This window comes from Phyllopteryx taeniolatus, chromosome 3 (genome assembly GCF_024500385.1).
Source record: "Phyllopteryx taeniolatus isolate TA_2022b chromosome 3, UOR_Ptae_1.2, whole genome shotgun sequence".
In the NCBI taxonomy this organism is placed as follows: Eukaryota; Metazoa; Chordata; class Actinopteri; order Syngnathiformes; family Syngnathidae; genus Phyllopteryx; species Phyllopteryx taeniolatus.
This window is the reverse complement of record NC_084504.1, coordinates 13,856,310-13,869,489: the sequence shown is the minus strand read 5'-3', so window position 1 is coordinate 13,869,489 and position 13,180 is coordinate 13,856,310. Positions and strand designations below refer to the sequence as shown.

The window sequence follows — 13,180 nt, the reverse complement described above, 5'->3', positions numbered from 1 at the left end:
ACATTCTCACAATATTCTGATGTTAAACATAATTTTAAGGGACTAATGTTATCGGAAAAAAATGCAATAAAACGCACAAAAGTGTATTAAGAGAAAAAGGGCTGAAACTCTACAAGATCAAATTTGTTATATAACAGCAGTAGTCACAATATTACAAGTTGTGATTTCATTAGACAAAATATGTTGTACTATGACAACCAAATCGTAATTATGCAAGGATTTAAATAGTAATTTTACGGGGGGGTGAATCACTTTTTCAAGGGTATAAAGTCATAATATTACAAGAAACAAGTTGGACTTGTTTATAGTCTTAATATATGAGAATAAACTTGGAATTTTACACCAAAATATAAATCATCAATTTTAGGTAGCCAGCTTTTTTTTTTTTTAATAATCCAATGTTTGAGTTAATTTTCTCTTAAAAAGATACATGTAATATGTTCATCTGTACAGCAAGTAATAAGATACCGAAAAGGTGATTGAAATTTTGGCCTCGCTCCCCTGCAATATGATACAATGACCACTAGAGGGGGCTGTGCGTTCATTCTTAAGGGAGGACCAAACTGCTGATTCTGTTCATGGCTACTTTTCGTTCCAAAGCACGTGTATAATTCAATCACAAGGCAACACCACATGTCCGTTTAATACATTTTTATTTTCAATATACATTTCATTTGAAAAATAGAATGTCTAAAGTACGTACTCTCAAAAGTCACCCAAAAGGTTAATCAACAGTCAAACAAGAAAAAAAAGCTTATGTTTTTATGCCCGTTCATAACTCATAAATGTATTGATTATTATTATATTTGTTTTGGCAAAAAAAAAACAACAACAAAAAACGTGGATTATAAATATCATATCGTTACTTTGGCTGATGGGCTAACATGCTAACATGCTGTTAAATAGGCCATTCTGCTCTTCGGTGCAATTGGAAACCCTTCGCAACATCCACAATGTGACAGCCTTTATATTCTAAATGGTGTGAATACATATCTTGAAGTGGGACAAACAAACAAACCGCTTCTGTAAATGACCAGTCATAAACACACTTGATAATTGCAGATTACCAGTCACTTCGTCAACTCTGTTTAACAGTGTCGCCTAAATTACAGGATACAAGACACACTGAGGCTACTCAATAGAATTTACTAGTTTTTAAGGAGATTTTTGACTAAAACCTATCGAATCATTTCCATCCTAGGGATGTCAAATCTGTTGCTAGAGTGTCACCGAGATTACAGGACATAGGATACTTTTCTTTCTGCTGATCAAAGCTACTTAGAATAAATTATAGTGCTTTTTAATGTTTTTTTGTTTTATTTTTTTAAAACGAAAAATTCACTTTAGAATAGTTTACCGTCACCCTTGAGATGTCAAATCTGTTGCTACAGTGCCACCCGGATGACAGGACACAGTACAATTTCTTTAGAGAGGCTTGAGACAGTGAAAACACAAGAAAGAGTTATTATTTTTAGATGTGATATTCGGGGTGTTTAAGATTTGAAAAAAACCTTTTTGAATAGTTCAGGGTCACCCTTTAGATGACAAATCCGTTGCTAGAATGACGCCTGGATTACAGGACACTAGGCAGTTTCTTTACAGGGGCTCGAGAGAAATATTTAATGTTTTAAGAGGTGCTATCTGAGGAGTTTACTGAAAAATGTTTTGCTTTCGAATCATTTAGGATCACACAGGGCAGTTTCTTTACAGGGGCTACAGAAAAATACAGTATGTATCATTTTTAGATGTGGTATTTGCAACAGTTTATGACTTCAAGTTATCTTTTAGAATCGTTTAGTGTCCCCATGGAGGTGACAAATAGGTTGAAACGTTTGGATTACAGGTCACATGAAAGTTTCTTTTACTGGGACTATAGCCAGTGTTCCATATTTATTAGATTTAGAGATTATATTTGGGGAATTTCAGGAGTAAAATTTCACTTCCAGCAAGTTGTCAACTATAGTTTAGTTAAAAACGAGGTTTTTATTACGCGTATTGAGCACTCCCCGAACATACCCAAAACTCAAGACACTGTCCAATTTGAGATGCCAATTTTTTGCGCTAGAAAGCCGCCTGGATTACAAGACACAGGACACTTGTCTTTCTGGGGACCAAAGCTACTTGAAATAAATTTCAGTGATCAACAGATATATATATTTTAATTAAGGTAATTTTGGAGTCACCTACCAGTCGTAATGTTAACACATTTACTGCCATTGACGGCTTTAGAAGTCAAATATCCATGTTAACTGGGAAGGCTGGCAGTGAATGAGTTAAGCTAAATAGCGCAATGTCATAAAGATTTTTTATTTTCCAGAACTAGAATAGGGGATTTTGTGTGTGTGTGCGTGTGTTTAAGATAACTTGTTTTAAAAAAAGAAAATGAAAAGGCTAATATTTATGAGTTATAAATGTCAGTTTTGATTAGTCATGAATGTCACAGATTTTTATTATATTATGAATACTAGTCTGAATGGACCTTATAAGCCACTTGAAAGGTAACGTATCGCAAACACGATATCGCTTATAGCTGAGGAAAACCCGACGTACGCAAAAGTTACCAACACACAAAAACAGAATCATTAAAAAATGAAATAAAATAAACTCTGATTTAATTAATAAAAATAAATCAAAATCTGTGTCTTGTCCATTAACCGTTAATAACTATTTAATCACATAAGCACCCCTTTTCCGTCTATGATACAGCAAATCCCCAGCTCAATCGACACGTGTTCGTTTGAAACAAGAGGTAGACTATTAAAATGTACTTTTCCTGCTACAGGAAAATGTTATCATAATATATAAGAGATTTGTATTTATATATTTGTACATATAAAAGTATAGATGGATGATAGATATAAAACGAAGCAGGGAGGGAACTCCATGCGCGGTAAGACAGAGCTGCAGTTGCATAGAAGAAGTAGTAGAGTTAGCTTGCTTGTTCTGATTTGTAGTAGAAGAAGAAGATGGTGGGGGTGGGGGGGTCTCGGCCCTGGATGCCCCCCCCCCCTCCGGGTGGAGTCTTGGCAGGCCTAGAGAGACGTCTCGGATCCTCGGCTCCGCCAGTAGAAAGGGTTGCCGTCGTCCGGGTCCATGTCTATTCTAATTTGAGGCACCGGCTTCAGCGGACTCATCTCGCGGCTGAAACACATCAACACGGTAGCTGTTAACACATTGGCCTGAAAAAGAAGCACAGAGTAGGGCTAGGCAATATGGCTTTAAAATAAAATCCCAGATCACGAGCAATACTAAACTAGCATTAGCACTGTAAATCTGACGTTGAGTTGCTTGCTTGTGATGAATGTCGTTTCAGTTTTTCAGAGTGAGAGTTTTTTGGCATTGTTATATTGTGCACTCCTTTTCGAGAGACAATGAGTAAATGTTTAAATCAATAAATAGCCTATCCCTTAGCTCAGACTGAGTAGGAGAAAGCTCGACAGCAGTGTGTCGTACAAAAGCCTGAAAAAGAAGCACAGAGTGACAAAGCGTGACAGCAGTCCGGTAAAAGGTTACACGGTGGCATTGATCCAAAGATGACACAAGAGACACTTTGTCATGTTACTGAATGAGAAACAGTCTCTAAACTTGTGACTATATCCTGAGTTTGAAAGCCTGTGAGGAGGTCATTTGAGCACAAGGCAATTTGTCTTTAGTGGGATGGGATTAGGGTTTGGCAGGGTTGTAATGTCATCGCAGTGTTACATCATCACGCTCTGTCCGATATTACAGACAACATGCGCCAACCTTCCGGATGCTCTTCATGAACAGTAATACATGAAAAGTTGTTTTTTTTTTTTTTTTTTTTGCTGAGTAAGCAGTTGTGTACACAAATTGGTTAAAAAGACTTCTTGTGAGATGTGTTGACACTACGGACGTCCCATGAGCGCAGCTGCCTTTTACGCTGTAATTCTGGTTTGGTCATACAGAAAGGGTTTTAGAGCCACACGGGTGTGGATTAGTGCTTAAATATAGGAAAATCAAAAAAACGTACTAATGAAATGTGCTGCACTTACTGTAAGTTACACAAAATTGCACCTAAATAAATATTTGAAAACAAACATTTCCAAAAGATTAGATGAAAATGTATTGTACTTAAAAGTTAAAGACAACTGAACTGTACTGGCCTGCAGTTCTTAAGATGTTTTCCTGGGTTCCTTTGTGTCGTCACCGTCATCTTGGGGTCATTTTGTAGGCTGGCTGTTCACCACTGTTCCATGTTTTCGCCATTTGTGGATAATGGCTCTCACAGTGGTTCAGTGGAGTGTTAAACTTTAGGAATGGCTTTTTAACCCTTTCCAGACTAATAGATGTCAATTACTTTATTTCTCATCTGTTCTTAAATTTCTTTGGATGGTGGCATTTTGTTGCAGCTCTCTGACATCTTTTGGCCGACTTCATTTTGTCAGAGAGGTTCCATTTAAGTGGTTTCCTGATTGAAAAGGTCTGGAGGTAACTCAGCTTTCCAAAAAATGTGATTATCCACAGTTAATTCATGATTTAACAGAGGGGGGAAGTTCTTTTTCACAGAGGGCCTCAAGTTTGAATAGTTTTTTTCCCCTTAATAAATAAAATCTAAGACTAAGAATTTGAGAAGAGGGCAAATACTTTTTCACGGCACTGTACATGACTAGATGTTTATGTGAGTGTGTCACACCTGGACAAGCAGTTGGCCTGGTAGTAGCGAAGCTGCTCAGCACGAGGTGTGTTGCTCGAGGAACGAAGCTGATTTCTCTGCTGTGGGGGAGACACATGAACAGAAATAAATTCTGATTTACATACTTTATTCGCAACATTTACTGTTTGTGCTACATCTATTGTGTTAACCATTCATTATTAGAAACCTACATTAGAGCAATTACAACCACAACAATAGTACTGTGTGTAAAAAAAAATAGACTTCTCTGACAGTGTCAATTAAAAAAAGTGCTAAATAAATATTACAAAATATTAAATATATTGTACGTTAAAATGTCAAAATACAGTATATCAATTATAAACAAAAAAATGAAATATTATTAATAAATACAGCTTTAAATAGGTGTACGAATAGTATCAAATACATATGAAATATTAAATATCAATGTGAACAGAATAAAGGATATTATTTCATCTAAATATTTTATCAAATAAAACGAATTGATATATATTCCGAATAAAATACATACCCCAATTCAAATGAAGTTAAGATGTTGTGTAAAACGTAAATAAAAACAGAATACAATGATTTGCAAAATCTTTTCAACCTATCTATCAATCTATCTATCTATCTACAGTATATATATATATATATCATTTTATTACCCCCTCCCACATGCTTATTTAAACTTATTAAAACACTCTTTTTAAACAAATTGTAAACAGAATTTAACACGCACACAAGAATTGCAAGTACTGGATAAAATGTGAAAAATACATTTTGGGAAAGTGTTGCAGGCAACAATTTCAAAATGAGTCAATATTTGAAAAAAAAAACAATAAGGTGGATCAGTTTTAAAATGAAATGTCTTTGTACTGTATTCAATTGAGTATAGGTTGAAAAGGATTTGCACATCATTGTATGCTGTTTTTATTTATGTTTTACACAACGTCCCAACTTCATTGGAATTGGGGTTTGTTCAATATATATTTATAAACAAGCTAAATATGATTTAATTAAGCATTTTCAATATTAAACATTAATAGTGTTAAACATGGTTAAATATTAAATACTGAAATGTCGAAAAATAATTTAAAAAAATAGTTTAAACAAATAACGACGTCACACGGATCGGTCCGATACCGAAAAAAACTGGACCGATAACAAAGAGCCGTCACATTCAGTGGCACGCTGGTCAACACCGGGTGCTGTTGCATTGGCTTGTGACAGTAATGGATATTTTGACCAAAATTCTTTGCCTATAATGCCAAAAATTGTCAATATCCAAAGTAATTTTCCATATATCGCCAGCACTTTCTCAAATTGCGATCCTCCAATGACTTTGAGCTAGTAACTACGACACCTGCGAGCGTTTACTGTCCTCGGAGAGCAGCTCTCAGCAAGACCCAGCGGCCTACAAAGCAGCGGACTCCCATAGCAGCATAACCCGACAGAGGAGCAAGCAGAGGCGGCTTTATCGGCCGCGGAAAAGCAGTTGTAGGGGCTGACCTATGGTGCCAAAAACAGTCAATTTCCAAAGTAAAATATCATATGATCGCCAGCACTTGCTGAAATTACGATCATCGAGTGACTTGGAGTTCATAACTACGACGCTCGTGACCATTTATGTCCTTTGGAGCGCAGCTCTTGGCAAGACCCAGCGAGCCACAAAGCAGCAGACTCGCCTAGCCGACAGAGGAGCAAGCAGAGGCAGCTTTATCAGACACGGAATCGCGGTTGTCAGAGCGGACTAACAACTACCCAATACACAGAGCTGCTCCTATTCATCTTCCTCTCCAGTATTCGGTGAATAGACAATATCTACAAATGGAACTATTATCAAAACATATTTTGCTCGGCAGCACCATTAACATGATTGATCGCCCGTTCTTATCATGTTTAAAATAAAATAAAAACATGAAGATTTGAACCTGTGTATTATTCAAGTTTGAGAAAAAAAAATAAAGAAGTTCCTTGAGTTATCAATACTATAGTATTGATTGTACAATAAGAAAGTACATTTATACACCGCATCTCATCTTAATCACATTGTGTATAGTGACAATAGAACATATGTTGTATACATATGTTATAAGATAATAAATAATGATATTATACTAGTAGAATACTATTTAAATTTGTATTATATTTTATATGAATAAAATGGCATTCTATTATACGACCAGGTTGATGTAAAACAATTATATACAATATACATATGTAGGGGGTCCCCACTACAGCCTTCTATTAGTTTGGGGGTCCTTGGCCTGGAAATTGTTTAAGACCCCTGATATAAGGCAGTTTAAAAAATGATATCGGTTATCGGTATTGGTATCGGTTTGGAGAAGTACTAAGTTATCGGTTATCAATATTGGCTGCAAAAAAACAATTATCTAAATTATTTCTTTAACGAAAACAGAAAACCTGATATTATTAACGAAAACATTGCAAAATATTAGACATACTGTCCTCCCAATATACATGAATAATTCCAAAAATATTTTGAAAAAAATAATCAGAATTTTTTTAATTGATTAGAAAATTATATTAACATTGAAACTAAAAAGTTTGCATGTCTGCCTCGCGACTCAAAAAGGAAACCTTTGCATAATTTTAGGAAATTGTCATTCAAATATAATGAGAATGTTATATAAAATCTATTATTATTATTATTATTTCACTTTTCGCATTGAAAATTAACAGAAATACATGTAATGTAATGTAATCAAAAGTACACATCACATCAAAGGACCACTGTAAACAAACAAAAATGTGTTAGTTTATTCATGAGAAAACGGATCCACATGCAGATATTAGAGCCATTGAAGTGACAAAAAGACAAGGTTAGAAAAAAATTAAACAGCTGTTAGCGTCAAACAGAGCAAAATGCAAAAGGCCGACATCATGCGGTGCCATACAAACAAAGAGGAGGAGGAGGAGGAAGAAGAAGAAGAAGAAGAAGAAGAAGAAGATGAGGGAGGCGATTTGCATGCGACGCCGCCCGATCATTTACTCACTGTCTGTGGCCTGACCACCTAAGAAGGGTTCCTGCTCCATCATGTCCATGGGAATTTTAATGCTGGGAACATTCTCATTGTAAGGATAGTCAGACTGTTGGAGAGACCACACACACACACACACACAAAGTCCTCAACACTTGATCTTCACCCACAAAACTTGACACCCGAGTCATTGGGACTTTGTAACATGCATGTGTCCTTTGTGATTATAGCATGGCCCAGAGTTTCCACCAAGAAGGTTCCTAAACCTATTCTGATCAGTGTAGAACCAAATTCAATGAATGTTCCAAAAGGGGACCATAAACAACCAACATCAAAAGAATCAAAACAATAAATGCTAAGTGGTGTTAGCATATTGTATGGTGAAAGCAAAAAAAGCTTTGAAAAATTGAAAAACTTTGTGGTCAGTAGCACCACCCGGAATTAAAAAAAATAATATTAAATCAAATCAGCTCCCATAGCCAGTTTCATTGAGCAACATGTACTTTGGTAGACATGTCTATCATGAGTAGACCCACAAAAAAGTCTCATTAAACCAGGCCGGAAAAGACACAGGAAGTCAGACATTTTGGTTTGAAGCAGCCATTTCAGGTGCATTTTGCCTGTTTCCAGGGGTCCTTCAAAGATCAGCTTGTCTTAGATATTTGGTCTGAATGTTACTAAATTTGGACCATTTACAGTATACTAAACAGATAGGATAGATACTTTAGGATAGATACTTTAAATTGCGAACATTTTGAGTTTGAGCAATTGTGTGTGGGCGGAGCTTGCCAACGAGTTTCAGTGACTTGCCATGAAATGCAACACTGTTTGAAATCTCAGCCCCCAAACACAGTTTCACTTAGTAATATGAAATTTGGTAGACATGTCTATCATGAGCGCCACGGTGAACGACTGGTTAGCACATCTGCCTCACAGTTCTTAGGACCGAGGTTCAAATCCCGGCCCCGTCTGTGTGGAGTTTGCATGTTCTCCCCGTGCCTGCGTGGCTTTTCTCCAGGTACTCCGGTATGGTAGGTTGATTGAAGACTCTAAATTGATTGAAGACTCTAAATTACCCGTGGATGTGAATGTGAGTGTGAATGGTTGTTTGATTATGTGTGCCCTGCGATTGGCTGGCGACCAGTTCAGGGTGTACCCCCCCCCCCTCGCCCGAAGATACCTAGGATAGGCACCAGCACGCCCGCGACCCTAGTGAGGATAAGCGGTACAGAAAATGGATGAATGAATGTCTATCATGAGTAGAACAATAAATAAGTCTCAAGAATCCAGACCTGAAAAGACCCCGGAAGTCTGTTATTTTGGTTTGAAGTGGCCATTTTGGGGTCATTCGAGGAATTTCCAGTGACCTAGAGATTTTCGCCATTTGAAGGACGTTTGTGCACTTACGTCATCGGCATCGCTGTCTTGGCTGCTGCACTTCTTCTTCTCATCCTCTTTCTTCTTCTTGTCTTTCTCGGGGATGACGTCGTCCAAGAAGCTGAGGTCGTGCTGCGAGAACATGTAATCCATGGCCTTCCTCACGGCCACCAACGCCAGGATCTAAAAAGAGGGTAATAGCATAATCAGCTGTGTCAAAAGTACTCACTCTGCACTTAAGTAGAAGTAAAAAAAAAAGAATGGTAAAAGTGATAAACATTTGTAAAGTATTGATTCAACTCCTGTACTCAGGTAAAATTAAAAAGTAGAGACTCTGGAATGTACTTACAGAAAGTGCAAAGTAAAAAGGATTTTTTTTTACTGTCAATTATTTAATTATTTATATAATAATAATTTGATATTATTTAATTATTCAATTATTTAACGCCTGTTTTGATAACTTGTTTAGTATGTATGATCATTCTTATATTGTTTTACCCTTTCATTGTTTCAAAATTCCCCCATGACCCTAACAAAGACCAACAAGCATGTTTCTGTAGAAACCTGTGCAAATGTGGTGGGACAGTTCTGTGAAGTGTTTCAAATTCCCCAGTGAACACCATCTCCACTCTCCCATAAAAATACCTACATGACTTGGGCTCTTTTATTGTTTTGAGATTCCTCCATAACCCTTCAAAAACCAACAGGTGCATGTTTCTGTGGGAAGCTGTGAAAATGTGGTGAGGACGCAGACAGTTTCAAGGGCGTCCTTGAACACTGTTATCACTTTCCCTTTGAAAATACACACATTTATGGGCATGTACCATTTTGCAGTTGCAAGATTCCCACAATCATCACCATTTTCTTAGATTTAACACACTCTGGTGAATCTAAAATCCATTTCAGTATACATGTGTCTTACCATGACGGGGAAGATGATGGCTGCCACGGTGGACTTGAGGATCCAGAGCAGGGCCAGGCAGAGCGCCTGGATGAAGGTGAACAGGTGGACCTTCCTGAGGGGCACGTGTCGCAGATAAATCAGGTCGGGCTGGTGCTTGGCCGGCATCAGCAGCAGCTTTAGACGGTCCATGAACTATACGCAGAAATATGATTGTTGAGCCAGGATATTAAATGGGGGATTAGCGGAAGAAGAGTCTACCTGAACTCCTTTGAGAGAGGCCACTCCCATGTACAGGAAGACTCCATACAGCACCGGCATAGGGATGAACTAATGGGAAAAAAGTCTCAACATTTCACATATTTTTGTACAGGTTTAGTATGATGTGAAATATTATGCTATACTGTCTTAAGTTACTGTATGTTGAGCTAGATATGCTATGCTAGCTGTGATGTCATGTAATGTTACTGTGTTAAGCTGTTTTGTTATTTTATGTAACACTGTTAATTCTATGACAGGTTGTGCTATGCTAGCTATGCTACAGTATGTTATGCTCTGCTATTGTCATGTTGGGCTCTGCTATTGTTATGCTATGCAATGCTGTTATGCAATGCTAAGACATGTTATGCTTTGCAAGATATGCTATGCTATTGCTTTCTTGACCATAAACAATATAGTAACTTGCTTAAAATAAAAAAAATAAAAAAATAAAAATAAAGAATCCATTCAATTAAAATTATATTTTGCTAAAATCTTTTATTCAACTCTTGAATTGGACAACATTTGATTGTACGAATGTGCCTAGTGTGGCTTGTGGCAGGGAAATGCTATTCATTACATCAAATATGTATATAATTATATATTACTATTAAAAACTACATTGTAGATATTGATTAAATAAACCTCGAAAGTGTGACTATTTATTTACCTTTAAAATGGGAGCCATGAACACCGACAGTCCAGTAAGCATGAACACACTTATGCCAGTGACCCTCTGCTCCCTGCAATAATACATACAGTAAATACTGTACATAAGATAACATACAATGACGACTGACTTCAACTTGCACCATCTTTATACACGCTCATTTAAGCCCCTGCGGGATGTTTTGTTTGTGTTTTTGTTCGTTCAGCTCACAGCTGTCACAGCATACGTGATGACAAAGCAGAGGCAAAAAAGTCCAAATGAATGAAAAACATTGACAGCATCACTTCAATGCTCACATCTATTATATTATGCAGCACAGATGAATGCCAATGAGTGGAGATCCTAAGCACTGATGCTAGCGCTAACACTTGTGTGTTGGCTGGTCCAGCGAGCTGTTATTTTGAAGTTAGAACATTTTCTGTACTGTCACTTTAAGTTGCATCGGCAGCTCACCTGACTCCTAAGAACTTGGGCTGCTCCCCAGGCGCCGACGTTTCCGTTTCCATCTTCAAGCTGTCGATGTGAGCGATGGAGATGACGGTGGCCGCCACGTACCACGGCAGGCCCATGAAGGAGCACACCACCAACAGCACGGCCACCCAGAACAGATCCAGATGGTAGCCCGCACCTTTCTGGTCACAGAGAGCCACCAAAACAATAACAATGTTGGCTATATAAAGTTATTGCCATTAATAGGCTATGCTTTTATGCTATGTCATGTTATCCTATGTTGCTTCGATACGTTGTGCTGTGTTGTGCTATGCTAGCTATGCTGCAATGTAAATATTATATGTATTACGTTATGTCGTTCTGTGTTATGCCAGCTAGGCTATGGTACAGTACATAGTGCTATGTTATTGTTATGCGACGCTACAGGGACTCCAAGTGGTGCTCGGCGTTAGGCCTTTTTGCTTTGGTTGAGGAAAGTGCTCTTTTGCCAGGAGCCTACAGGGGGTGTGGGGGGGGGGTCATGTCAGAAAGCATTCAAAAGGTTTTGTACTAATGAAATCTCTTCAAACGCTTAGATGTGGTGTTTAATTTACCCAGTGGCCCCCTTGGAATTAGTAAGCGTGTGTGGTTTTCCTTTTTCACACCACTTGATTTAATATGTGTGACTGTAGGTACATGTGCTGCTGTGGAAGGCTTAATCGGTAAATATATACCCCCACGCTGATGGAATGCCCTCTTATTGGACGCGCCGCGCTCTGGTGCGACACTGATCTCAATTATTTGTGATGGGTTCTCTTTTTTGGGCTTGAGCAGCTGCCCCCGAAAATGTCTGTGCACGTGCCTGTGACGCTATGTTATACTAATGTATTAGTTTCTATATAAATTCTAAAACATGGTGCAGCGTGTAAATACTGGACCACCGCTATTCATTGGGGGATAATGACAGAGCCTGACTGAGAATAGCAAAAATCCGCCAATAATTGACGCACTCCTAAAAGTGATTAGAATCGCCTATATTAATAATTTAAACCACAAATATACCACAACTCTATGATCCCAAAACACTTGGAAGAGGCTCATAGAATTTCAAATGGTTACAAAGACACTGTAGACATTATTTTGCCGCTGGAAAAAAAAGGGTGGATAGATTCCAAATAATACAGATTTAGAAAAATATTTTCCATCACTATATCCTACCATATGCCTTATGCATAATGCAATATAATATACAATATTTTATTATAAATCAATATACATAATATACAGTATACTCTTAGTAAAATTATGTCATTGTATTTTTGCAATACATTAAATATATATATATATTTTTTCCTAATTATTATCAATCATTTTCTTCCCTGATTCTACTGCTCTGTTGCAAAGTGTGCGCGGACATTTTGAACAACCGCTGAGTTTTTTTTTTTTAAATTATAACAGAGGTTAGATTCAATTTTATTTGAATGTAAAAAGTCATGGCACTACTTGAATTGCGAGAGAAAATTTGAAGTGTTCCCTCACTGGCATGAAACATGTCTCATTGGCATGAGAGGAATGACAAACACATTAAGCAGGCATGCGAAGGTCATCGTGGAGAATGTGAGCTATGCCTCTCTCACCTTGAGCTTGTGCTCCTTCCTGTTGACGATCACCGCAGTGATCTGCTGGTCCATGAAGATCAGGATGGTGACCAGCAGGGCGGGCAGGGCCGACGCCAGGTACACCCACCAGGGGTTGCCCCCAAAGGGCGGCACAAACCAGCCTCGGAGAGGGCTTGTCGGCTAAGGGAGGAGGGAGACTTTAGAATGTTTGTAGAAATCGAAACTGTACGCATGAAAGCGTCTTCATGCGTCTGAACAGGTTCATGTCACCGTGTTGCGAAAATCAAC

The 13,180-nt window shown here is 37.8% G+C and overlaps 1 protein-coding gene across 5 annotated transcripts in view; it reads right to left on the bottom strand.

Moving 5' to 3' along the window:
* Window positions 1–636: 636 nt before the first annotated feature.
* slc4a4a (solute carrier family 4 member 4a) overlaps window positions 637–13,180 on the bottom strand; it is an 82,115-nt gene continuing 69,571 nt past the window's right edge. For 3 of the 5 annotated variants that reach the window (XM_061767061.1, XM_061767062.1, XM_061767063.1), the window contains 9 exons: window positions 12,911–13,072; window positions 11,298–11,476; window positions 10,845–10,917; window positions 10,178–10,246; window positions 9,938–10,111; window positions 9,046–9,198; window positions 7,654–7,747; window positions 4,655–4,734; window positions 637–3,141 (listed from right to left, as the gene is read on the bottom strand). In XM_061767061.1, the coding sequence (XP_061623045.1) occupies window positions 4,691–4,734; window positions 7,654–7,747; window positions 9,046–9,198; window positions 9,938–10,111; window positions 10,178–10,246; window positions 10,845–10,917; window positions 11,298–11,476; window positions 12,911–13,072 (948 nt within the window). In that variant the 3' untranslated portion in view covers window positions 637–3,141; window positions 4,655–4,690. The remainder of the gene's footprint in view (window positions 3,142–4,654; window positions 4,735–7,653; window positions 7,748–9,045; window positions 9,199–9,937; window positions 10,112–10,177; window positions 10,247–10,844; window positions 10,918–11,297; window positions 11,477–12,910; window positions 13,073–13,180) is intronic. The other 2 variants (XM_061767060.1, XM_061767064.1) reach the window with 1 other exon arrangement.